This window comes from Podarcis erhardii (genome assembly GCF_964252035.2).
Source record: "Podarcis erhardii genome assembly, chromosome: 14".
NCBI classification, from domain to species: Eukaryota; Metazoa; Chordata; class Lepidosauria; order Squamata; family Lacertidae; genus Podarcis; species Podarcis erhardii.
In genome coordinates this window covers 28,360,626-28,385,246 of record NC_138503.1, presented here as the reverse complement: position 1 = coordinate 28,385,246, position 24,621 = coordinate 28,360,626, and the positions used below count along the sequence as shown (strand labels likewise).

Here is a 24,621-nt window from a genome sequence, read left to right as displayed (position 1 = left end):
GCTTAGGTGACTCCACAGAGAAGGCCCTCTACTGGGCTGCCAACCACCCCCCTCCAAGCCTCTGAGGGCATAAGGAAGACCCAGAGGAGCTCCTCTGCCGATTTCAGCACTGCAGGCAGACTGTGGGGAAGCAGGGTGGTCTCCCAGATACTTAGGGCTTGAGTTTACAGAGATAAAGATGCCCAGAAGGGTTCCTGATATTCAAGCGCCAGGCCTACTGGGAGCAGTAAGAAGGTTCTTGATTTAAAGTTGTGCAAATCCAGGTCTTGCCTTTCTGACCGTGGAGATCCATTGAGCTTTGCTCACAGGTAAAGCACAATTCCTGCTTCCCTCTCCGGGCAGAGGTGACCCAACAGGCCAACCAAGGCCATCGCAGTGCCAGAAAAGGGCCTGAAGCCAGACTGAAATGGATCTGGTTAATCTGCCTCGTACATCCTATTGATTTGTTTTTCAGTAATCTGAATGCATCTTGCCTTTCAGTCCTTCAAGACAGCTGATGTAAGATAATGCACAATTTGAATATCCCATAGCAATAACTAGCATTAGATTAGAACCTGATAGGAATCAGCCTTCAATAAACTGCTGCTCTCCAGATGTTTTGGACTACATTCCCACCGTCCAGCTGTGCTAAAAGGGCTGGTGGGCGTTGCAGGCCGACACACCTGGAGAGTCTCAGATTGGGGAAGACTGCCTGACATGCCAAACTATAGCTGAGGAAGCTTACCTATGGTTTGGCCCAATGTCTGAACTGATCAAATATGCAGATACAGACACTGTGGCTTGCACTAAATAGGATACGGCACAATGCCTGGCTTGACAAGCAGGTATCTGTGGCTCAATGGGTCAGTATGTCTGACTGTTAACCAGAAGGTTGGTGGTTCGAGCCCACCCAGGGACGGCTGTGGGTGGGATTCCTACATTGCAGGGGTTGGACTAGATGGCCCTTGGGGTACCTTTCAACTCTACAATTCTACAAAACCATAACTATGGCTGTAGCTTTGCCTCCAGAGACGGAGGTGCAATGGAAACAGGGAGTGCTGAGCATCTGGAACACCAAAGCAGTCAGTAGTGATAAAATGTGGTTTGCCTGTCCATTCAGAAGCTGGAAACACTTGGGTATTGTGTCCATTTATTTAAATCAGCCTCACACACTGCTTTGGGTTCCCAACGCACCTGGATTACATTATTCTATTGGAAATAGAACTTCTGGCCTGATCTGGGAAGGCAGTTTCAATGTTCTCATAGGCTATCACTCCCTGCCCATTATTATATTATTTCCTGCTTACTGCGTCCATCATTGAGCCCTGTATTGGAACAAGGGTGCCATCTGGTGGGAAAAGGGAGAGGCTACCCTTTGTAGTCAGTGTCACAATGGAAATATGAAAGCCAGCTGCTCTGTTCAAGGTTGGCATCACAACACCCTACCTTTTCCCTAGTTGCCATCGTGAGAAGGAAGCAAGCAAATTGCACACCTCTCTATGTGCAAGGACTCCTCAGAGACTTGGTGCCTGGAATGGGAAAGGAATCCTATAGTCCTGACAAGAAATCCTCAGCATGGGACATTTATCTCCACTGCCTCAGCACCCCTGGGGCAGAATGTGATCCCTGCCCCTTTGCCTTTTCCCCTCTAGGTGGCAGCATCAGAACCAGCACTATGGACAGCTTCATGCCTCCAAGTGGGGTGGGGCGGGAGGTGGGAGTTCTGAATCCCATTCTGCCTAGATTTTTTAAAAAACTTTTTCTTTACTTGCTTTTCAGCTGAAAAATACCTCCCAGAGCAACATACAAGACTGATTCCATCTTGAAGTCTAAAAGTCATGACACGAAAGGGAAAGGGGTTGGGAGGGAGGAGGAAAAAAGCAAGCACAGGCACATGTTTTTTTAGTTGCAGAGTTATTGCAACCACAAGAGTTGGAATGATAAAATTTGAAGAGTAAGATGATAGTGGTGTTTCTGCTGCACTTGTGGGGTGGCCCTGTGGTCCCACCTCCCTCCCTCTGCTAAAGCATGATGGAAAGGCTGCAGTTGTGGGTAGGGCTTTCTGAGGCTAGTCTTTCAGCCCAGTCCCAACAAAGTCCCAACACTCAGTGGATTTGTAACTGGCTGACTGACCGAACCCAAAGGGTGCTCATCAATGGTTCCTCTTCATCCTGGAGAAGCGTGACTAGTGGGGTGCCACAGGGTTCTGTCTTGGGCCCGGTCTTATTCAACATCTTTATCAACGACTTGGATGATGGACTCAAGGGCATCCTGATCAAATTTGCAGATGACACCAAACTGGGAGGGGTGGCTAACACCCCAGAGGACAAGATCACACTTCAAAACGACCTTGACAGATTAGAGAACTGGGCCAAAACAAACAAGATGAATTTTAACAGGGAGAAATGTAAAGTATTGCACTTGGGCAAAAAAAATGAGAGGCACAAATACAAGATGGGTGACACCTGGCTTGAGAGCAGTACATGTGAAAAGGATCTAGGAGTCTTGGTTGACCACAAACTCGACATGAGCCAACAGTGTGACGCGGCAGCTAAAAAAGCCAATGCAATTCTGGGCTGCATCAATAGGAGAATAGCATCTAGATCAAGGGAAGTAATAGTGCCACTGTATTCTGCTCTGGTCAGACCTCACCTGGAGTACTGTGTCCAGTTCTGGGCACCACAGTTCAAGAAGGACACTGACAAACTGGAACGTGTCCAGAGGAGGGCAACCAAAATGGTCAAAGGCCTGGAAACGATGCCTTATGAGGAACGGCTAAGGGAGCTGGGCATGTTTAGCCTGGAGAAGAGGAGGTTAAGGGGTGATATGATAGCCATGTTCAAATATATAAAAGGATGTCACATAGAGGAGGGAGAAAGGTTGTTTTCTGCTGCTCCAGAGAAGCGGACACGGAGCAATGGTTCCAAACTACAAGAAAAAAGATTCCACCTAAACATTAGGAAGAACTTCCTGACAGTAAGAGCTGTTTGACAGTGGAATTTGCTGCCAAGGTGTGTGGTGGAGTCTCCTTCTTTGGAGGTCTTTAAGCAGAGGCTTGACGACCATATGTCAGGAGTGCTCTGATGGTGTTTCCTGCTTGGCAGGGGGTTGGACTCGATGGCCCTTGTGGTCTCTTCCAACTCTATGATTCTATGATTCTAAATCCCTCTCCTGACTGGCAGATCCAATGATGGAGGAAAAGGGCTTTTGATGTACCTGCTCCTGAATCTGTGGTGTGGGAAGGTGGGGCAGATGAGTTGGCAGCTCCAATTGTTGTGTGTAAAGGAAATTATGGGTTGTAGCCCAGATTAGACCCAGTAAATTAATGAACCTAAGAGAGTCAGGTTCTTTTTTTTTTTTTTTTTTTTTAAAAAATAATTTTTATTGGGTTTTTACATTTTATAACAACAGACACACACACAAAGACAAAGACAAACAAACACACAAATACAATTACATACCCTAAGTTTCTTTACCCACTTTCATTGACTTCCCCCCACCCCCTCCTCTTACATCCCAATTCCAAAATTAATTCAGCAAGTTCTTACCTAACCTCTTAAAGATATTCACATTGCTTTTAAAAATTAAATTCTTTTGTTTATCTATATTCAACTATCCAATTCTCTTATAATCATTAATTTCTTTTTTTTTTTTTTAAGGTCGATCTAACTTCCCCTTCACAAATTTTCCCTTTATTATATTAATTATAGGTCACATTGACCAAGTAAAACAAAACATAACATTTTATAATTCTATTCTCTCCCCCCCCGCCCCGGTTTCTGTCCCTTCCTAGACAAATGTCCAGAAAACAAACAAAAAATATTTCTAGCCCGGATTCCTCACGTCCGAGGCGTCTGATTCTCTGTCAGTCCCTCTCTGCCAGCTATATTGGTAGTCCTCTTTGATGGTCCTAAGACCCCGAAGGAGTTCAGTCAGAGTCAGATCATATTTTCTTTCATTCAGAATGTTGAAGAGTGTTTGCTGCGAAAGACCATCTAGTTTTCCATACTCAAGAGAAAAGTCCCAATCATATTGCTTTGTTCTTTCTAGTTTTAATATTCCAAGTACTCCAGGGGCTTCTCTCTTCTTCTTTCTCATCTTTCGCAGGTCTGTAATCCAGAGGTCTTCTTGCTCATACTCTAACGCTGCAGATTCCTGGTTGATATTTTCCACTTGTAGTGTCTGAACTCCTTCTTTTTTCTCTGTCAATTCCAAAGGCATCTCTTCCTGCTCAGCTGCAGAATTTTTATCATACATCTCCTTTGTGCATTCGGCAGAGTTGTTTGTTTCAGAATTCAAGGTCATAAAAACTTTACTCAGAGCCATACTCTGCTCCTGCAGGATTCCCACGAGAAAGAACATTTTTTCTATCTCCGCCAGTAATTTTCCTTCTGCAGCCATTGTAATGTCACTAATTCCCCCTAGGGGGCTTTCAGTTATTTAGTAGTCCTTTTCCAATAATCTGTTACTTTGTTATTATCAATACTTTGTTTCCAATCGCCTCAGTCCAAATGTATCAGCTTTAATTCCAAGAGTTATTAAATAGCAAAATTCTTTACTTTGTCCGCCCGTTTGACAGCTTCTTTGACAGCTGTCAAACTCCTTTCACTTCTTCCTCCGGGACCCAAATAGGACACTCCCGGGTTTTTTGGGGGGGATACACACAAAGTTCCAAATTCCCTTTCTCTCCAGCACAAAAATCTTGTTCTATCAAATTTGTGAGAAACTTTTAAATCATCAAAACAGTATTCATTCCGCCTTAATTCTCCGTTCCTTGCTTTGAAACGTCTATAAGTAGAGGGGGTGCGGACTTCCCTTTAACACATCCCCCGATCGTGCCGAATTCACAGGATAAAATTTTTAAAGTCCAAATTCCACTACTCACGGGTCCTTTGTTATCCAGTCCAAATTTTGGGAAGAAAGTCAGCGCTCTCCGGCCATGGCTTGCGGCTTCGCTCTACTGAGGTAGCGGTCTACTCTCAGCACCACGCCACTCTCCGTACCCTCTCCGCAGCCTTTAAAAAGGCTCTTCGTGGGTCGGGGAGGGCGCTTAAGGTGCCCACCGAGTCACCAAGTCCGCAGGCTTCCGCGCCTGCGGTTTCTGAGGGTCCCCGTGTCGCCGGCACGGCAAGACCCGTCCTCAGCAGAGCCGATTCCCTCCGGAGCTCGGAGGGAATCCGCCATTAGCCGTTCGCGCTAACCCGGAAGTCGAGAGTCAGGTTCACTAACGACAATGAGGTCTATTCTAGGTGGAACTAGCATAGGATACAACCCTTAATAAATGAATAAAATACATGTTGTATTTAACACTGTTGTCAAATATAGACATATTTATATTACCTCTGACCCTACTCCCCCCCCCCCCCGCAAGATTATGTGGGCTACCTGGCTGGCCAGTTGGGAAACCTCTGCCATTATCCCAGATCCAGAGCTCTCAGAGATTTTATTTATTTCATAAAACTTATACACTGTTTCACTGTAAAAAAATTAATAAATTCAAAATCCTCAGTGGGAGTAAAAAAAAAAAAGATAAAACAATTCAAGTATCACTAGGACAAAATAACAACAACAATTTAAGACTTTCTAAAAGTGAGACTGACAATAGACTAAGAGTAGATTAAAACTTGAATAAACTTTCTGATCATCTGGCATGTCTAAGCAAAAATGTTTAAGCTGAAAAGAAAACAGTGAAAGCATCACCTGCCTGATGACCAACATTGCCGCATGCTTGAAGCCAGACAGCAGCATCAGGGGTTGCAGGCTAGAGTATTCCAGGCTGAAGGACTTGTGCTAATACCCGGCTAGCTCAGTCGGTAGAGCATGGGACTCTTAATACCAAGGTCGTGGGTTCGAGCCCCACGTTAAGCGCGCCTCTTTTGCCCATTGGCTAATTAAAAAGAAGGAGGTTTATTTTAGCAGCTCATGTGACAGGTAGGCAGGCGCAGCGGCGACGAGACGGGAAGCAGGAGGAGCCGCCGCCGAAGACTACAAAACCCAGCATGCCCCGGGAGAGGAGGAAGAGCCGGGCGTGGAAAGATCCCGTGCGCGCGCATGCGCCGTAGCGAAGGCTCCCCTCCTCTTGCCATAATGCGGCGACGCAGCTGAGGAGCCCCCGCGGGGAGGGGGAGGCGGAGGAGTCGCTTATAAATGGCGCCCAAGCAGGACCCCAAACCCAAATTCCAAGAGGGTGAGCAGCGGCAGGAGGGAGGGTCGAGCCGGGGACGGAGGGGGCGCCCTGCCGGAGACCCCCAACCACGGACCTCCAACCCCGAAAGGCGGGGGAGAGGGAGAGGAGGGGGCGCCCAGAGCCGGGCGGGGGGCTGCGGCGGCCGCTCTGCCTCCCCCTCCCTACCCCAGGCAGGCAGGCAGGCAGTGCATGCACAGGGGCCTGTTTTCCCCGCAGCAAAACGGTCCCTCGGGTTCTTCTCTTTGTCTCCCCCTCCCCACTCCTCAGGAGGGGGGGGGAGAGGGAGCCAGTAGGGGGTGTTTCCCCCCCCCTCCCCTGTCTGCGTCTTGCGGCTCAGCCTTCCTCTGAGGAAGACCCTGGTTGCTGGGTCAGGCCGAGGAGAATGAACCCAACACACACCTGAATTTGTCTTTCATTGCCTACTAGTCATAATGGCTACTCGTCATAATGGCTACTAGCCACGACGGCTATGTGTGTCCGTCCCCCCCCCCCCCGTAGGAGGCAGTGATGCTCCTGGATCCCTGGGGCAGGGAGAGCTGCTTCTGCCCTGTTAGGGGTCCTGCTGCCTTCAAGGCTTCCTACTAGGGGCACCTGGTTGGCCACTGTGAGAGGAGGGTGGTGGGCTAGGCGGTGGACCCCGGTTGGGCAGCTGGCCCAGCTGCAGCAGCCAGACTCTCCTCTTTCTGCCTGCAAATGCCCTCATCCTGCTCAGAGGCTTTCACCCTCTCCTGTGGGCACCAGAACTCCGTTGCGTGGCCTGGCACAATAGTTGCTAGCCCAGGCTTTGTGCATGTGAGTTGAGCACGGGTGGGCATGCGACATGTTGTCTCCTGTGCCATCTCTTTTGGTGTGGGACAGGATCAGCCCCTCTGGGATTCTCTGCGGTAGGCCCCAGAGTCTGAACACCCTTAATTAGCAATGCTCAAATAAGTCTTCCTCTTCGCTTATAGGGAGGCAGATTGATACTTGACGGTTTGGTACTCTGTGCATTTCAACATGAAAATGAGGACATCCGTGTGTGTGCGCACACACACACAGAGGGCGGCGTTGGTATCCTGTGCAACCCAAATCTCTGATGAGGAAGTTGCATTGCTTCAAAGGCACAGATGAAAAATCCTCTGATTTTTCTGTGTGTCCTATCGTTCAACTTTGAAAGCAAAAATATGTTGCCTTGGAAGCCCTTTCTGTACTCGTCAACAGAAACACCAGCTTTTGAACATGTGGTGTTTATTTGGGTTGGTGGATGGGAAGTCCAGTTTGAGCAAAATGGCAGTTCAGCTCTGCGTACCTTGGCCCAAGCTCTTACGAGGAGCTGAAATAATAAGATGAACATTAACGGATCCTTGCATCTTCATTTCAGTGCGATGATGATATTATTCAGTGTTTGTGTGGTGCGTGTGCGTCTAGGCCTGCTTTTCCTACTAAATGGAAATTTTCTCACAGGTGAACGGGTGCTGTGTTTCCATGGACCTCTTCTTTACGAAGCAAAGGTATGTTGGCTGTAGTTTGCTGTGGCAGACGACGTTAACCCACCCACGGCAGTGCTGGATTTAAGGGGTGGTGGTGGGGGACGCGTGCGCTGTGCAAAACAAAACAAAAAAAAACCTGCTCTGGGGCTCCAGAGACAAAGGGCCTGATTCACATACCGTGCTTTCCTCTGCCAGCATTCTCGCACAGAAGCAAGCCTGTGCAAACACAGCAGCCACAAGCAGCCCGGCTCCCTTTCTCTGGTCCGCTCCATCCTGCCTTCCTTTTGAAGTCCTTCTGCAGTACTGATGGTATCGTATTCCTCATGCTAAGAGAGGCAGCCTGTGTGGCGAGTGACTGGGGACATTGTGCCCTCTGGGCAGCCACCGTGTCCCCAGCTGCAAGGAGCAGGAGGGGCTTGCACTTTGCATGCTGGGAAACTCCCAGAACATCTTGCCACAGCAAGGGACCCGATTTGGCTGGGGCAATTAAATACCCTGTAGGCTGCCTAAGAACTGTTAATCTGGCCCAGAGTGGCATAAAAGTCTCTGAATTGCACGTGGACTTGCTAAGTTGTTGACAGACTTTCTTCTTCCTCCTTCTAGTGTGTAAAGGTTGCTATAAAGGACAAACAGGTGAAATACTTCATACATTACAGTGGTTGGAATAAGAAGTGAGTATTTATTTTTAAGTAACGATAACAGAAAACAAAAAAACCCTGTATTTGATACGAGGTATATATCCTACTCTTTCTCCAAAATTGAGCACAAGATGGCTTGTGACAATGGCAATCAAATAGCCACCATCATAAGAAAACCATTATTAAAACAAACAAAAAATCAATATACAATGAACAGCAATGGTTAAAGTTCCTTCACTTCTATGGCAACTTAAACTAATGTTTAAGGTCAGAAAGTTGGGGCAGTACAAAATATGTGCAGCATCTTTGCAGGATTTCACCCCTGGCATTTCCAGCCAAAGCAGATGGCAGCCTGTCCTCAGTCATCCTTCGGGCTAGGCTGCCGAAACACACTATGTGTGTAGCTGCTCCTGAAGGTGTTTTGGTACCTACAGTTAGTTCAGGGATATGGCTTCTAGATGAGCAACTGAGGACAGCTGTTTTGATGCCAGCGTTTCACCAACATGACTAGCTCCCTGTCGGTTATTTCTGGGCCCAGCTCAAAGTGCTGGTTTTGATTTTTAAGACCCATCATGTCTTAGGGCCAGGATACCTGGAAAATTGCATGGGTTCACATATACTTGCCAATACATTGAGATCTGCAGAAGAGGCACTTCTCTGGGGTTTTTCTGACATCTTGTGGTTTCAGGGGAAAGGGCCTTCTCTGTGGGGTGACTTTAGAATGTTTTTCCCAGAGAGGAATATCTGGCACCTGCTTTGGTATCTTTTTGGTGCCAGGCAGATACCTATTTTATTTTCCTAAGCTTTTTTACTTCGGTTGATCGGTTTTATTCACACACGCACACACACACACTCTTTGTTTAGCTTTCTTATGTGTTTATATTTTTATGTATTGATTATTTTATTGCAATGATCTCAGATATGCTTGAAGTTTCAAGATTAATAAAATAATAGTTCTGAACCCATAAGTCAACCTTGGCTACTCACTGCCACAGTCGTGAGGCTTTTGAGCAAAAAAACCCAGGCAACACAGCTTTAAATTAAATTGAATAAGCTTTGTGAATTATTGAAGGGTCTTGGCTCTTCACCTCTTACTGGAGAAACAGTTATAGGTGGTGTGAGTCAGAATGTGAAATGGGGATTCCTCCTAAGTCTCTAATTTCAGTATCATAGCTATAATTGCATTCATTCACATCTGCTTTCCCCATTCTGGCATCCTCCAGATGTTTCAGACTACAACTCCCATCAGCCCAGGCAACATGACTATATGACGCTAGGGCTGGTGGTAGCACAATTGTGCTGGCTGGGCCTGACGGGAGCTAAAGTTCTAAACATTTGGGTGGCACCAGTATAGGAAAAAGATAAATTACATGCTAAGTAGCGATTATGGTTCTTGCTGCAGACATTGATAATTTACCAGAAAGGAGAAAAGGGAATAAAAAGAAACCACTATCTAAATTCAAGCAGTGCCCCAAGTTTAACTAGTTATTCTTTGGAAATATTAACTGAAATTTCCTAAGTTGAAGGCTGCTCCCCTCTCTGCCAGGTATAAGCTGATACAAAAAAGGAGCCTTGATCTGTCCACAGATTGCAGGGCACCCTCCTGCTTTCCTCCCATGTGGTGCTCTCCCAGCAATGTGGGCCACAATCAAGGCATCCGACTACACCCTCTCTTTTTACTCAAATCTAACAGTCCTCCCTGAAGGCTGCTATCTGCTATCTATTCTCAGCCATTCCACACACACTCCCAAGGTGGTTGTGGGGGAAAGGGAGTAATTTACGTGTCCTCCCTCTCTAAGCTCCCACTAGAATAAAGCCTGTGCCTGCCTCAAAAGGCCTGCTGTGCCAAAGCAAGGTTTTAGTGGCCTGCAAGAAGTGACAGCAGATTGGGCAGGAGAGGCACAGTGGAAGTCCTGGCAGGTTTTGGTGGCCTGATCAGTGGCAACAGAGCAATTGAAAAAGTGTGTGTGTGTGTGTGTGTGTGTGTGTGTGAGAGAGAGAGAGAGAGAGAGAGAGAACCCCACAGAATAAGCTGCAAATTGATCAGTAATAGCTGGAGATGGTAAACCATGAGGTCATAATCCTGTCGTCCAATCAGAAGGCGTTCCCAAACTTTCTCCAGGAATGTAGTTTTCAGCTAACTTTAAAGTGCTTCTTAATGAAAACAACAGCAGCTAGTACAATGATTCTTTCTTCTACAGGAATTGATTGAATACCTGGATTCCAAAACTTAGGAGAAATCCACCCGCTTGTGCCTGTAACCCTGTGTTAGGCAGGGCTGCAAGTCGGAAAAGCAAAGTTTTTATAAATAGCTGTCTATAAATATTTTTTAAATAAATGGATAAAGTTCATTGGTTTTCTGTGAAGCCACTGAATTAACAGCTAGACAGTGGGCTTCTTGTTATGTACCCCCTGAAAACTCTTCCCTTTCCTTGCAGCTGGGATGAATGGGTTCCAGAAAGCAGAGTGCTCAAATACGTGGACACCAATCTGCAAAAGCAGAAAGAACTTCAAAAAGCCAATCAGTGAGTATTACCTAGTAATGGAGGAACTAAGCCAGGCCAGGGTATAATAAGTGGTTGGTGGTTTTTTTTTTACATGGGTCTCTGTATTCTTGTGTAAGAAAGGTGTGGGGAACCTTTGGCCTTTGCAATGTAACACAAACTTAAAACAGCAAACCTTTTAAAAAGATGAATACATTATTGCCTCTGCCAAAAGGGAAAGGGGTGTGCCCCGAAAGATAGCAGGGAGAGCAGCAGTAAATTCTTGGGGAGCTGCTTCTCTTCCTTATAAGAGTTGCAGGCTGGGGTGCGGAGGGCAGGACAAATGGGAAAGACAGCCCCTTGAGGGTTCAGCACAGTCTCTCCCCTGCAGCCTGAACATGTATTATGTGGATTTTATGTGTGTGTGAATTTTGTAGAACTCACTTCACCTAGTATGGGAGAAGGTGCCCTTCTCTCTCATTGCTCAAGCAGGAGAGCTCTTTGGAGCTATAATCTACTTACCCCCAAATTGCTTTAAACATACACTATGGAATGCCTTCTGTGTTGTCCTGAACTACGTACTGGATGGAGCTCACATTCTGTGCGGGTATATAGAAACATAGAACACTGTTGGAAAAAATTGCAGCATGCGCACTGTCAGGGCAAGAGGAACAGACCAGGATGCCACAGTTTCAGTGCAATACTTAGGGACATTCCCAATGTTAAATTTTAACTGGTTGCACTGGCAGTTAAGAATAGCAAGACAGGCAGGGCTTCTGTTGCAGAGATACGTCTGTGCTATAGAGGCATAGAGATGCCTCTAATTAAGTCCTGTTTTGATGACTCTTTTTTTTTTCAAAGGGAACAGTATGCAGAAGGAAAGATGAGAGGGGCCGCACCAGGGAAAAAAACGTCCGGACTCCAGCAGAAAAATGTTGAAGTGTAAGAAACTATTTTGTCTGCTTTATTCTTTTTTAATTTAAAGGCTTTCCCTCGCAATCTTTTGGCCTTGAAGATCTTAGCAAGCATATTTCCAAAGCTTAAAACTGTACTGTTGTTACATGTGGAATGTTGCTTTGGAAAATGTAACTTTAGTGCTGAGGAAACTGCTTTCCAATGAAGAACCGTGATGGGAAACGAGCTTGCCACGATTTCCAAGAGGCTGGGCTTTGAATGGTCCAATAGGCGTTCTTTAGGCAGTCATGGCTTCTACAGTATTGCAGGAGTTTTTGAGCCCAGCTCTTTCCCTTGCTGTTGAGCAGTCTTAAGTGAGCAGGTGGTGAGATGTGCAGCTGGCATTTTGAAGGAAACTAGCCTTGTCCTTCTCGGGAGGGGGCGGCCTGCTGGCTTCTCTGAGTGTCCTCTGAGAAAATAACACCAATGATCTGCGTAAGCCTGGGCTCAACCTTGTGTTGCTTCCATGGATGGATGAATAGTGTACATAACAGAGCCCAGATATGACAAAATAGCATTCAAGGTAGGAGGAAGATGTCAGCCCCGGTAGGCTTCCCACCCTCCAGACACTTGTTGAATGGGGCTTTAACTTCCTCTAAAAGCTGTCTTGCCTTTTCCAGCTGAACTGAAGTGCATTCTCTTAAAGGTTCCATGTGTCGGGTCTGACACTCTCTCCTTAACTCAACCCCCATTGTGCCTAGATTTTTCAGACGAGATGGAGCGCATACAGTTTGCGGTTTGGAGACCCCTGCAATATCGACGCGGTGAGTTAAGGATGGATTGTCACGCCAGGATCTTCATCCTGAAATCCAGATTTCCTTGCTTTGTGTAGATTTATAAGTTTCTCTCTCTCTGAAAAATGATGTATAGGCATATTATGTGAGTACAGTGGTACCTTGGTCTACGAACTTAATTTGTTACGGAAGTCCGTTCTTAAACCAAAGCATTCTTAAACCAAGGCATGCTTTCCCTACTGAGGCCTCCTGCTGCTGGTGCCCTTCCACTGTTCATCTTCCGAGGCAAAGTTTGCTAGCCGGAACACCTACGTCCGGTTTTGCGGAGTTCGTTGTCTGAATAGTTTGTTAACAGGACTGTTCGTAGACTGAGGTACCACTGTAATGGAATATCCTCCCTGGAGATAGCTGGTAGAATAACAATTTATGCAGTACTTAATTCATTGGACTTTCTCGAAGGTGTTCTTCATGATAAAAAAAACCATCACCATCTCGGTTGATCGCTCCTTTTTGTACTTCCTCCGGTCACTCGTGATGTGTGGATTTGATTTTCAGGTGCTGCATATGGATATTCCACTTAATATTAAATTTATACACCACCCTTCATCCAAGGATCATAGGATTTACAGTATAAAAACATGGAAATACATAACATAGTATTATGTTATTATAACAAACAAAAGAATGACTCCCTGCCCCCATTTAAAAGGCCATAGATTGTTTAATTAGCAAAAGGCCTGGGAGAAGAGGAATGTTCTTGCCTGGTGCCTAAATATATATCATGAAGGTGCCAGGCGAGCCTCCCTGAGGAGAGCATTTCACAAACAGGGAGACACCGCAGAAAAGGCCTGTTCTCCTGTTGCCACCCTCCCGACCTCTTGTGGGGGAGGCACCCAAAGAAGAGCCTCAGATGATGATGATCACAAGATTTGGGTCGGTGCTTATGGGTGGAGGTGGTCCTTGAGATATTGTGGTCCTGAGCTCTTTAAGCCTTCATAGATCAAGCTAGCACTTTGAATTGGGCCCAGAAACTAACTGGCAGACAATGCAGTTGGGCCAGGGTTGTAGTTATATGCTCAGTCTGTCTTGCCCCAGTGAGCTAGCTAGCTGCTGAATTCGGCACTATCTGAGGTCTCTGAACCGCCTTCAGAGGAAGCCCCATGTGTAACACACTGCAGTGATCTAACCTTTTCAGATGTGGATGAGAATTGTAGCTGTGCTCTTTTATAAATCATGAAGGCACGTGGTTGGCTGGTCTGCCATGCTTCCAGCTATTAGGGTGGGGTGAAAGAGGCTGCTTCTACACCTTATTTTTTTTAAAGGCAGTGTACATTTCTGGTGTGCCTTTGCAGCTGCAGGTATGGCTGGTCACGGGGGAAGGATACTAGGCTTTGTGGAAAATTTAAAGCACGTAGCTCTTCCTTTATTTTAGCAAATGCTGGGAATGCAGCTTCTACATATGCCAAAGCCTGTCCTTTCCGTATTAGGCCTAAGCACATTGAATTACCCTGCGTGGATGATGTTCCATTCAACACTGGGCCTTGCGCTTTGTGGCTTGGTCAGTCCCTTACAGATCAAGTGATTGGGCTTAGAAGAAGGAACTTTTTTTAAAAAAAGTGCTGGCGTTATACTTGCTTTGCATGTGCAATAACAGTCTCTCTTTTCCCTTTGGCAGGAAGACCAAAAAGAACAAACAGAAAAGTAAGAGCACCTCTTTTGAGTTGCCCACTCTTATCTAGCATGACGTTCTTCTAGATTTTCAATGTTTTGCCAACATTTCTCCCCCGGCCCCACCTTACTTTTGTAAGAGCAAAAAGGGTTAAGGAAAAGATGGCTCTCCCAGCGTGTTGGCTCCAAAATCGAAGCTCATAGAATCTGGGAGCAGCAGCAGTAGTACTTTCAATTAGTTACTTGGAGGCAATTTTTTAATCTGCTGTTGTTATTCTGATGCAGTAATTTATTCAAAGCTGCCCACTCTACATAAATACGAACAAGCATTGAAAGGCAGCCCTACTATAATGCACATCCTGCTAGAACCTGAATTTTTTTTATATTGGTATCCTAAAAAAATAATAGGGGAAGGGGGAAAAAGCAGTTAATTGCATTGAGCAATAAAAACTACTCTAATCAGGTGGCAGCCCTAGAAGTCTTAGTTGAGTTTTGATCAGCTACCAGATTAAATCTGTGTGTCTAGACTATTGAATATGGCTTTCTCTGAATGAAACAGTAGTTACTTTATTATTATTTTTTAAAAAAATAGGTTTTGCTTGAAGCAGGTCTCTTTCCTCATACATAAGAGAGGGAAAGTCTCTCTTAGGGCCTGCTAGTATTAAAAGTTTTAATGTAACACTTCTTAAAAAGCATTGCCCAATCAATTGGATGCATCTTTAAGTCAATCAAAAAGTTTGTAATCACTTCAATTAACTCAAGACACTGGAGCTACCCCCAAAGAAGTTCTTAGCAATGCTGAGCAACTTAAAAAATGGGGTTTGCATCCGGGATCCCAGTGACTATTTTAAAGGGGCTGCCACAACATTGGGGTGCAGTGTGTGTGTGTCTGATTTCTGGTTCTGTCCAGTAGACCCCTTCCGCGAGTGTGTGTTGTGTGTGCACCGCCACCTGTGTAAAACGTTTAGCTAAAACCACAACAGTGATTCCCTTGCCTGTTTGTGTAGCTCCTGGAATCGGTGAAGGCAGCAGCACTAATGAAAACCCTCAGCCTCCCAGGAAGAAAAGGGCTCGTGTAGATCCCACTGTTGAAAGTGTAAGTATTTTGGATTGTCCGGGACTCTAGGTAGAGTTCCCCTTGTCGGGTTGCAGTCATTACACAGTTATAATAGTTTGCAAGTCTTAAAAAGCAAAGAATGTCCAAGATGTTTTGGATCCATCTCAGCCTTTGGGCAACTTCACAAGGAAGGGGGATAGATGGCAATAATATATATATATTTTTCAAATCCCTTATTTCAGTATTGGATTACTGTAAGTCACTCTGCGTAGGATTTCTTTTGCCCTTGATCTGGAAGCTGCAGTTAGTGCAGAATGCTGCAGCACAATTGCTGACACAAGTGAGGCCTTGTCTACATATAACACCTGTGCTCAGAGATCTGCACTGGTTGCCAATTTACTACCTGGCCAAGTTCAAGGTGTTATTATTAGTATACAACGCCCTTAACAACTTGGGACCAATTTACCAGCAATATCTCCGTACACCATATATGCCCAATTTACTGCATTGATCAGTGGAACTGCTGTTGTTGCAGGTGCCACATAATACATGTTCCACATCTGTAAAAACTCTTTTAGTGAGGCAGGACTTACACTTTGGAACTCCCTGCCAATTGACACTAGGCTGGTGCCTTCTCTGTACTGTTTCAACGCATGTTAAAAACATTTTTGCTTAGACAACCCTACACAGTTAAGTTGAATGCTGGTGTGAATTTTAATTTGCTTTTAGTCAATTGTTCTTTTAACTTTTCAAAAGTCTTAAAATATTGCTGCTAATTCTTCTTGATTGTTTTATATTTTTGTAAACAGCTTTGATACGTGGTTTCTTTTCTTTTTTACAATCAAGAAGTGTATAAATTTTATGAAACAAATAAGAAACGCAGCTTGTGGGAATACGTGAATGCTTGTATCGAGTAGCAATGAACATATTTTGCGGCTCCTTGAAACTTTGTAAGTGTCTTCATGGAACCACAAGAAACACTTGGCAGCCCTCCCTATAGGGCTGGCAATAGACAATTGAGGTTTTCTTCCTTGCGCAGGCTTCTGAATGGTTGTGTCCTGCCGTCACAGCGCCAAGGTCTGTTCTCAGTTCCTTGGATCTTGCTAGTGAGGACATCTCTGAATACAGAGATGCAATATTGTTAAATTCACTGATACACTGTAAAAAATAATAAATAAATGCCCTTTTCTGTTCTTTTGCCAATGTGCTTTGCTTGGTGCCAGTATCCGAATGCAGGTTTTGTGTCTTTTATTCTTCAGGAGGAGACTTTTATGAACAGGGTTGAAGTCAAGGTAAAAATACCCGAGGAGCTGAAACCGTGGCTTGTGGATGACTGGGATTTGATCACCCGGCAAAAGCAGGTAACTCTGAAATTGTGTTACTAAATGGACTGCTTATTTTTAAGCACCTTCAGTAACCTGAGTTGGTTGTTATGTAATGTGATATTACTGTTTGTTTGTAAGCTGCCTTACACCCAAAAAGGCTCCCAAGACTAAATCAACACATAAAAATACAAAAATACAATAACGCAAGTACAATTGATAGAATTTCAAGACATTTCAGCAGTATTACAAACTAAACACATCCATGCACCTTCCAAAAAGGCAAAGGACATTCCCTACAGAGATATTAAGGGAAGGCAAGAATACTTAAGCATAGCTGTCAACTTTTCCCTTTTCTTGCGAGGAATCCTATTCGGATAAAGGGAATTTCCCTTTAAAAAAGGGAAACGTTGACAGCTATGTAAGAAGCATCTTTGCCTTACAAGGTCCCAGGCAGCGGGTTGCTCGAAGGCAGGTGGAAAATCTGGTGGCCCTTGATGGCTCCCGCACATTTTACTTCTAAAGAGCATAGTGGGGTTTTCCCTTGTAGGCTAGTTAGCTACTTTCAGCCTTCCCGTCTTGTGGTTGCAAAGGAGGTGCAAGTTTCTTCCAATTTGAAAGAAGAGGTTCCACGGAGTTACACCTCTCTCCTAGCTCCAGTCTTTTTTGTTCTGGCTTAGGCACCTCTCGCTTTCTTCCGTAGCTCTTCTACCTTCCTGCCAAGAAGAACGTTGACTCCATTTTGGAGGACTACGCAAACTACAAGAAGTCACGAGGGAACACTGATAACAAGTGAGGAGGGGGCGTTGAGGGGACTCATCAGAAGGGCCCATTGTGGAGTATCTCTAGCCAAAAGTATTGGTCCTTTGATATGAGGAGGCTGACCTCAAACTCTCTTTGTTTGTTTGTTTATTACATTTATATACCCTCTTTTCTTCCAAGGAGCCCAAGGTGGTATATATGGTTCTACTTGCTGCCCCCCCCCCCCCGCCATTTAATTCCCACAACAACCTTGTGGCTGGCTCAAGGGCACCCTGTCAGTTTCATGTCTGAGTGGGGAATTCGAACCCTGCTCTTACAGGTCCTAGTTTGATACCCAACTGTTTTGCCGCACTGGCTCTATTTGCATGAGACATGTATGTGCTGCACAGCTGTTCAAAGCAGCTTAGAACAAGAAAAAGAAATATAAACACACTATCTTGAATATCCCCTTCCAGTCCTGCAGGAAGCTTGGCTCAAATTCAGCACGAGGGTTTTGGGTTTTTTTGCAGCCATGCCTCAAGTAAACTTACAACCCAATTCAGTAGTTCTCTTCTCCCCCAGCCCTGTTTGAGGCAAAGTATTTGGGGGCTTGCTTTGTGTGAACCTGGAGGAAGAGGGTGCCAGGAAGCGACCCTGGTCAATTGACCCATTGAACTCCTGACTCCATTTATCCACAAAGGGATTTTATAGAGTTTACCCCACTGTAATATCCTGAAACATTTCCTGGAGCATTCCAGGACACAACTGAATTTGTAACACTCTGAGGCCATCCGAACAAGCTCTCTCTGCTGTGCTGAAGAGGCCAACTGGATCCAACCCAGCCTTGATCTGGCAATAGCCCAATCATGGCAAAAGCGTGGTAATACGCCAATCGCAGTGTCACCAGAATCATGCTTTGAGCAAAAAAGTTAGTCCAGAATGTGACTGCCCAGTTTCAAGGTTGCCGTGAAGGCCAGGAGGCTGTGACAGTCAAGGCAGCTTCTTTAGGGGTGTTGAAGCCCCCTACCGTAAGAAAAGATAATTTGTGCAGTGTCGAAAAAATTTTTACGTGCTCTTTTTAATTTTTTAAAAAAGCGATAGCCCTGCCTGCAGGCTCATTATTTTATGCATGCACTTACACATGCCTCCCACAAACTGCTTATTGCTAAGATAGGCTTCTGATACACAAAAGGGGATGGGATGATGTCCATGCCCGAAGGTCTGTAGCTTGGTTCCCACAGGCATCTGGTTGGCCACTGTGAGAACAGGATGCTGGGAAACAGCAGGCTTTTCTTATGTTCTTATGCAAAGGCCAGCCTGAGAGCAGAGCAGATAACACCAGGGGGTGGAGAATATCTGTGGCCCTCCAGATGTTATTAGGCTTCAGCTGCCAGCACAGCCAGGGATGGTGGGAATTGGAGGTTCCCAGCTGCTGAGAACACTGCAGATGTGCACAGATGGAGGTCAGCAGGAAATGAGGTGACAACTAGAATTCCCAGAGCAGGAGGGTTTGGTGGCCTTGTCCATTTCCACCCCCAGCCCCCCGTGGAACGCCTTCCCTTTAGATGCCAATGAGATAAAGAACTACAAAACTTTTCGAAGACATCTGAAGGCAGCCCTGTATTGGGAAGTTTTTAATGTTTGATGTTTTATTGTCTCTTTATATATGCTGTAAGCTGCCCGGAGAGATGGGTGGGGTATAAATGAAATATTAATAACAATAACGAATTCTTGTTCTGGCTGTTGCTGACCCTGCATTTTTCTTTCTGTGCACCAGAGAATATGCTGTTAACGAAGTCGTGGCAGGCATCAAAGAGTACTTCAACGTCATGCTGGGCACTCAGCTGCTCTATAAATTTGAGAGGCCGCAGTACGCAGAAATCTTAGCGGACCACCCTGATGCACCGATGTCACAGGTGTATGGAGCTCCCCACCTCCTGCGGCTGTTTGGTATGTACATAGTTTGTGGGACACAAAAGGCTTTTCCCAACCTGATAACCGTCGCTTTGGACTGCGACTCCCACCAGTCCCGGCCAGCATGCTGAGACCTGATGGGAGCACAGCCATGCTGCCTGAGGATTCTGGGAGCTGTAGTTTGAAACGTTTGGAGCAGCCACATTTTACAAATGTGGCTGCAGCACTTTTATGAGGAGGCTGTTCTTTTAAATGCCAGTGGAAGCCACTTCTTAGTTGACAAACGAAGCTGTCTCTTTCCGGTATGCATGCACTGTTCCTTCACAGGTGCAGCATTCATGTTGTTTTTGAACCCATTGTAAAGCTGCACAAAGCAATTTATTGAATCGGGAAAAATTATAACAGGCATAAGAATTATGTTGGGGAAAATTGAGAGTTGAACACAAAGAGCTATTGGAGGCCCAGGGTGCAGGGTGGCCTCATTGCAGAAGTTCATGTGAGTGAGCATGTGATGTAATTTCCCCATAAATGAGGCCTTGGGAGCTGCATTGCTCTCCTTTGGGTGGAAGCCTCCAGCCCCAAGATATGAAATACCTTTGCTGCCTTTAATCATTTCTAGTACTGTGGGCAGTGTAGGATGAGTTGCAGAATATTCAGCGAGGTCCCCATCCTGGTGCATCATTCTATTAGACCAGTGGTTCTCAGACTTTGGGGAGCTGCTGCCCCTTTGGTTCCATAAACTCACCCCCAGTGCCCCCTGCTCAATAAAAAGCATTGCTCAGGATAGCAGTTTGCAAGACCTACTAAGGAAGATAACACAAACAAATTTAAAACAGTGACAGTGTATTTTTTCAATATCCAATTGAAACTATTTAGTTTAATTCAACTAAATGGATGAACATGATCCACTGAGACCAGCTTTTCAAAGCTTGACAGCCATTACACCTCCAGCACCCCCTTGCCTCTTAAGCACCCCTCTAGGTAATGTTGCCACCCCTGGAGGGTGCTACCAGCCACTGTGCTAGACAAAACTGCCCAGGCTATATTGGGGGTTAGCAGCACCTACTAAGTGGACCTTTCATAACCCTCAGTTCCCCTAAGTGCTACTCTTCACTGTGTTCCAAAATGCTTCCTCACTTGTTTCTGACCCATGAGGCTTTCCAGGCATCCCTGAAACTTCATCTCTGCCTTAGGATCACTAATGTGTCACTTTCAAAAGGCAGCTGCAGTCATGACCTGTATGATGTGATGGCTGGACAACTCAACTGGAAATAGAGCGGGTGAATTTTATGAATTGTGCAAATGCTTCCCTTAACGTTGTCTTCTCCCTTGTCCTTAAATTACCGTCTGAACAGTCCGGATTGGAGCCATGCTCGCTTACACGCCCTTGGACGAGAAGAGTCTGGCCTTGCTGTTGAACTACTTGCACGATTTTCTAAAGTATGTACAATGGATCGCGTTTGATATCTGGCGAGTTGAGAGAGGCACCTGGGTCCTTGTGAGAGCTTGTGTTTCGTGCAAAGCTCTTTGCATGGGGGTTGTGGGCACCTCCAGGGCTCTTCTTCTTTCTAGCGTGATACCAGGAACTGTGCTTTTATCTCTTGGCAAGCTGAAATGTTGATGGATGATGGGACAGGATTAGAAGTCCTCTTCCATGGTCTCTTAGTCTCATGGATTTCCTTAGAGAAGTGTGGCATTTTTTCCAGGCTTTTGAGAAGCAGCATAGATACAGCAAGCCCTTAATGGGCCAAATCTCAAAGGATCCACCCTAGTGATCTGACCTAATCTGCTGTGCCACAAACTTTTGCTGCTAACACAGTCTGCCCCCTTGCGGAGCTTCTGAATCCAATTCAAATCCTTCCAAGTGCCACAAGCCCCCTTCTTTTTGCTGCAACAGGCAGTGAGCCATCTGGGAATTTCTATTATTATTATTATTATTATTATTATTATTATTATTATATTTTATTATTATTATTTATTATGTTTGTATCCCACCTGCCCTCCAAGGAGCTCATGTTGCTCACGTAGTTCTCACGCTTCCCATTTTATACTGACAACAACCCTGTGAGGAAGGTTAGGCTGAGAGTAAGTAACCAGCCCAAGGTCACCCAGTGAGCTTCATGGTTGAGTGGGGATTTGAACTCTGGCCTCCCAGATCCTAATCTGGCACATTAACATATTGGCTAGGATTTGCGCTGCTTCTGTCTAAAGTCGTAACATAACTCTGCCACTTAATATGGGCAGGTGGAAATGTTTCCTCCCACAAGTGGGGAGGAAAAAGGATAATTGAATATGAAAAAACTAAGTTTTTGGAGAGGAGGTGATGCCAGCATCCTTCTCTCTGAAATGCTATATTTCTGTGTGAGTTAGTCTGAAGTGATACCTGTGTAGATAGAGGTTTCTGTCTGCCTGGGTGAGCAGTTGAGCTTCCCTTTCCTCCTTGCTTAAAGGCACAGCCCAGGGGTGTTCTGGCTTTCTGTCCTAGTTCTACAAAATAGTGCAAGAGGGGGGTTTGTGGGGCTGAGGGGAAGCATGTGATGGAGCTGTGAGCTGGGTTTGTATGCCTGTCTCCACATTCCTTGCAATGCCGAGCTAACACAATAAGACCAAGATTGGACACTGTTGTGGATTTTCTAAAATCAACCACACCCAGTTGTGATGTCTGAGATGGCTTGGTCAGAGCAACACAGCAGTGGAGTCCACAGGCCTATAAATTAAACAGGCTTATGTAGAGGCATTCCCTCACTTTAGCTTTACACATGTGTAGAGCGTTACAGTCGGGTGATGGCCTTATGGGACAGAGCAAAAGTAACATCCACAACAAGAACTGAGGAGGAACAGGGCCAAAGAAACATCTATCAACATCAGGAGGTTCCTTTACACTTCTTCAAACAGCTTGACTCTTTTGCAACATCCTCTCCCCAAACCCATCCACCTGCCATCGTTTTACTGTGTTTTTCCATGTATAAAACGCCCCTTATTTTTTTTAACCCAAAATTAAGAAATTTGGTTTTTTAGCTTTTTTGGGGGGTGGGGGAGGTCACTTCCGCCAATTGCTCACCCGCCTGCCCGCCACTCCCAATTGCTTGCCACAGCCACTGCCGATCGCACACCTTGCCACAGCCACCAATCGCCTGCCCAGTTGCCACAGCCAGTCGCCAGCAGGCCTTGCCGCAGTCACCAATCACCTACCCAATCACCACTGCCAATCTCCTGCTTGCTGCTGCCGTTAATTACATGCCCCCCCCCCTGCATTCACTATCCGTGTATAAGACGACACCCAATTTTTGCTTTTTTTTTTTTAAGCAAAAAGTGTCGTCTTATACACTGGAAAATACAGTATTTGTATGGCGCTTTCCCACAACAGTAAATATAACAACATGCAAAACAACATTTCAGTACTATAATAAGATTACATTAATAACACCTAACAACAAAAATAACAAGGGAGTTTGAAAGTTTCAGCTTGGTCCTAGAAGCTCCTCTATTGCACAGCTTCTTATAAGGCTTTCAAAGACTGAGTGGGGCAGCTGGGGCACCCTTTCAACACTTTCTTTCACTGTCCATACATCTTAGGCTATCAACTAATAAATAAAATATCTCACTAAGCCCAACCTCTTGGCTTCCATGTGAGATTCAAGCCTGTTGCCTTCCCCTTCCTTCCCCGTCTGCAGGTACCTAGCAAAGAACTCTTCCACACTGTTCAGCGCGAGCGACTATGAAGTTGCACCTCCAGAGTATCATCGGAAAGCTGTGTAAGCTTCTCACACTCATGGTGTGTGTGTGCGCGTGTGTATGAGTGTGTGCATCACTGGAAGGGATCCTTGGGTCTCTGCAGCAGACCTGCCCGGTTCCACATCTGCTCACGGTCTCCTCTTGCACACGTCTTTCCGCACAGCTGACATCCGTGTCAAGTGAATAGTGTTTTGTGTCTTCAGATGGAACTGTTGCCGCCCCCACGTCCCAAGGTCGCTTTTCCTTCAGACGGATCTCTTTCAAGGGGAGAGCCTCCCGGAGCATGTCATTGGATCGATTTTGGTGTTGGAATGTGGTGCTGGAAATGTGACGAAACGTTTCATAGTCTTGAGCCTCCTGCATGCTTTTAGGCCCATTTTCCCCCCTTGAAACCAAGCTGATGATGGTTTGATGGTGTGTTGTCTTCCTCTTCCATCCCCCAACCCCTTCAAAACAAGCAAACAAACTCTTGCTTCCAACCGAGTGGGGAGGACCAAACGCAGATGTCTACTTGCAGCTTGGGAGGGGCGGGACTGGGTGGGGAGGGAGTTCGTGTGCTTTCTTGGTGTTGGGAGGGTAAATATGTGTGGGTTTAAGTCTGTGTTCTTTGCCTGCATAGCTGAAAAATTGTGGGGTTAACTTTTGTCTTGGGTTCAAATGCACCTTCTAACATAGGACGGATTTGCCATTGTGTCTCACAAGTTTTCTGAAATGTTTTTTTTTTTTTTTTTTTTGGGTAGGGGATGTTTACAGGTCCCCAAATAAACTTTTCTATTTCAACTGTTAAAAGACGGGTCTGTTTTGCTGCTTGCAAAACCATACACATCTTTAAAATGGGGGTTTATTCCAGCCATGCATATAGTAGAATCATATAAATGTAGAATTGGAAAGGATCCCCAGGGCACCATGCAATTCACTGGGCTGTACATGACCAAACAGGTTTGGGAAAGAGGCACTTAAGATCACCTAAATGGTGATCTGGGAGCAGGGTGGTGAGTGAGAGCAATCTGCAAATATTGGTGGTGAGGCTACATTTTGGGAGGTGGCGAGGGCACAAGTAGCAAACAAGTTATCACCTAACACCTTTCCCTAGCCTGCTGCCCTCCAGATGTTTTGGACAGCAAGCCAGCCTATCTGGGACTGATGGGGCTTTCAGTTCAAAACATCTGGAGAGCGCAAGGTTGGGGAATGCTGACCTAACGTATGAGCAGTAGCTACAGAAGGGGCTTATTGAAAAAGGTGAAAGGCCATGTGAGAAGGGGAGGGAGGTCAGTGAAGCTAACAAGGACTGAAATAATCTGTGTTCTTAATTATAATAATTTTATTATTATTTATATGCCACCCATCTGACTGGGTTGCCCCAGCCATTCTGGGTGGCTCCCCCCAAAATAGTAAAAAACACAATAAAACATAAAGCTTTAAGACTTCCCTATACAGGCCTGCCTTCAAATGTCTTCTAAAAGTCAAATAGTTGTTTATTTCATTGACTGGTTTTGTCCTTATTGGCCTTGGACACTGTCGTTTAGAAGTGGATAGCCCCTACAGATTTGGTCACCTGAGAAGGGAGTTTTCTTGGGACCAAGTAGATATGTGGGAGGGTAGCTAGATCATTAGCTGGGCGTAAGCGTTCTTGCCATGAGTGGTGAATTCAAAGGAGTGGGGTGCAAAAGGGGTTCTATGTGGGTGGAGGTTTGTAACCATAATTGTTTGCTAGTAGGTGGCCTATAATGTGTTTAGCAG

The 24,621-nt window shown here is 45.5% G+C and overlaps 1 protein-coding gene across 4 annotated transcripts; it reads left to right on the top strand.

Moving 5' to 3' along the window:
• The first annotated feature begins 6,010 nt into the window (after nt 1-6,010).
• MORF4L1 (mortality factor 4 like 1) lies at nt 6,011-23,670 on the top strand. 4 transcript variants are annotated; one of them, XM_081839226.1, is made up of 14 exons: nt 6,011-6,166; nt 7,610-7,656; nt 8,239-8,306; nt 10,712-10,798; nt 11,618-11,698; nt 12,412-12,474; nt 14,120-14,145; nt 15,120-15,208; nt 16,429-16,530; nt 17,195-17,283; nt 19,010-19,182; nt 20,502-20,586; nt 22,821-22,901; nt 23,045-23,670. In XM_081839226.1, exons 1-14 carry the CDS (start codon nt 6,127-6,129, stop codon nt 23,046-23,048), a joined length of 1,035 nt encoding a protein of 344 aa, XP_081695352.1. In that variant the 5' UTR covers nt 6,011-6,126; the 3' UTR covers nt 23,049-23,670. The 4 variants fall into 4 exon arrangements, with proteins under 4 accessions (XP_081695352.1, XP_081695351.1, XP_081695354.1 ...); XM_081839227.1 differs by adding an exon at nt 7,831-7,944 and having other exon boundaries at nt 6,078-6,166; nt 22,821-23,670; XM_081839225.1 differs by having other exon boundaries at nt 22,821-23,670.
• The last annotated feature ends 951 nt before the right edge of the window (nt 23,671-24,621 follow it).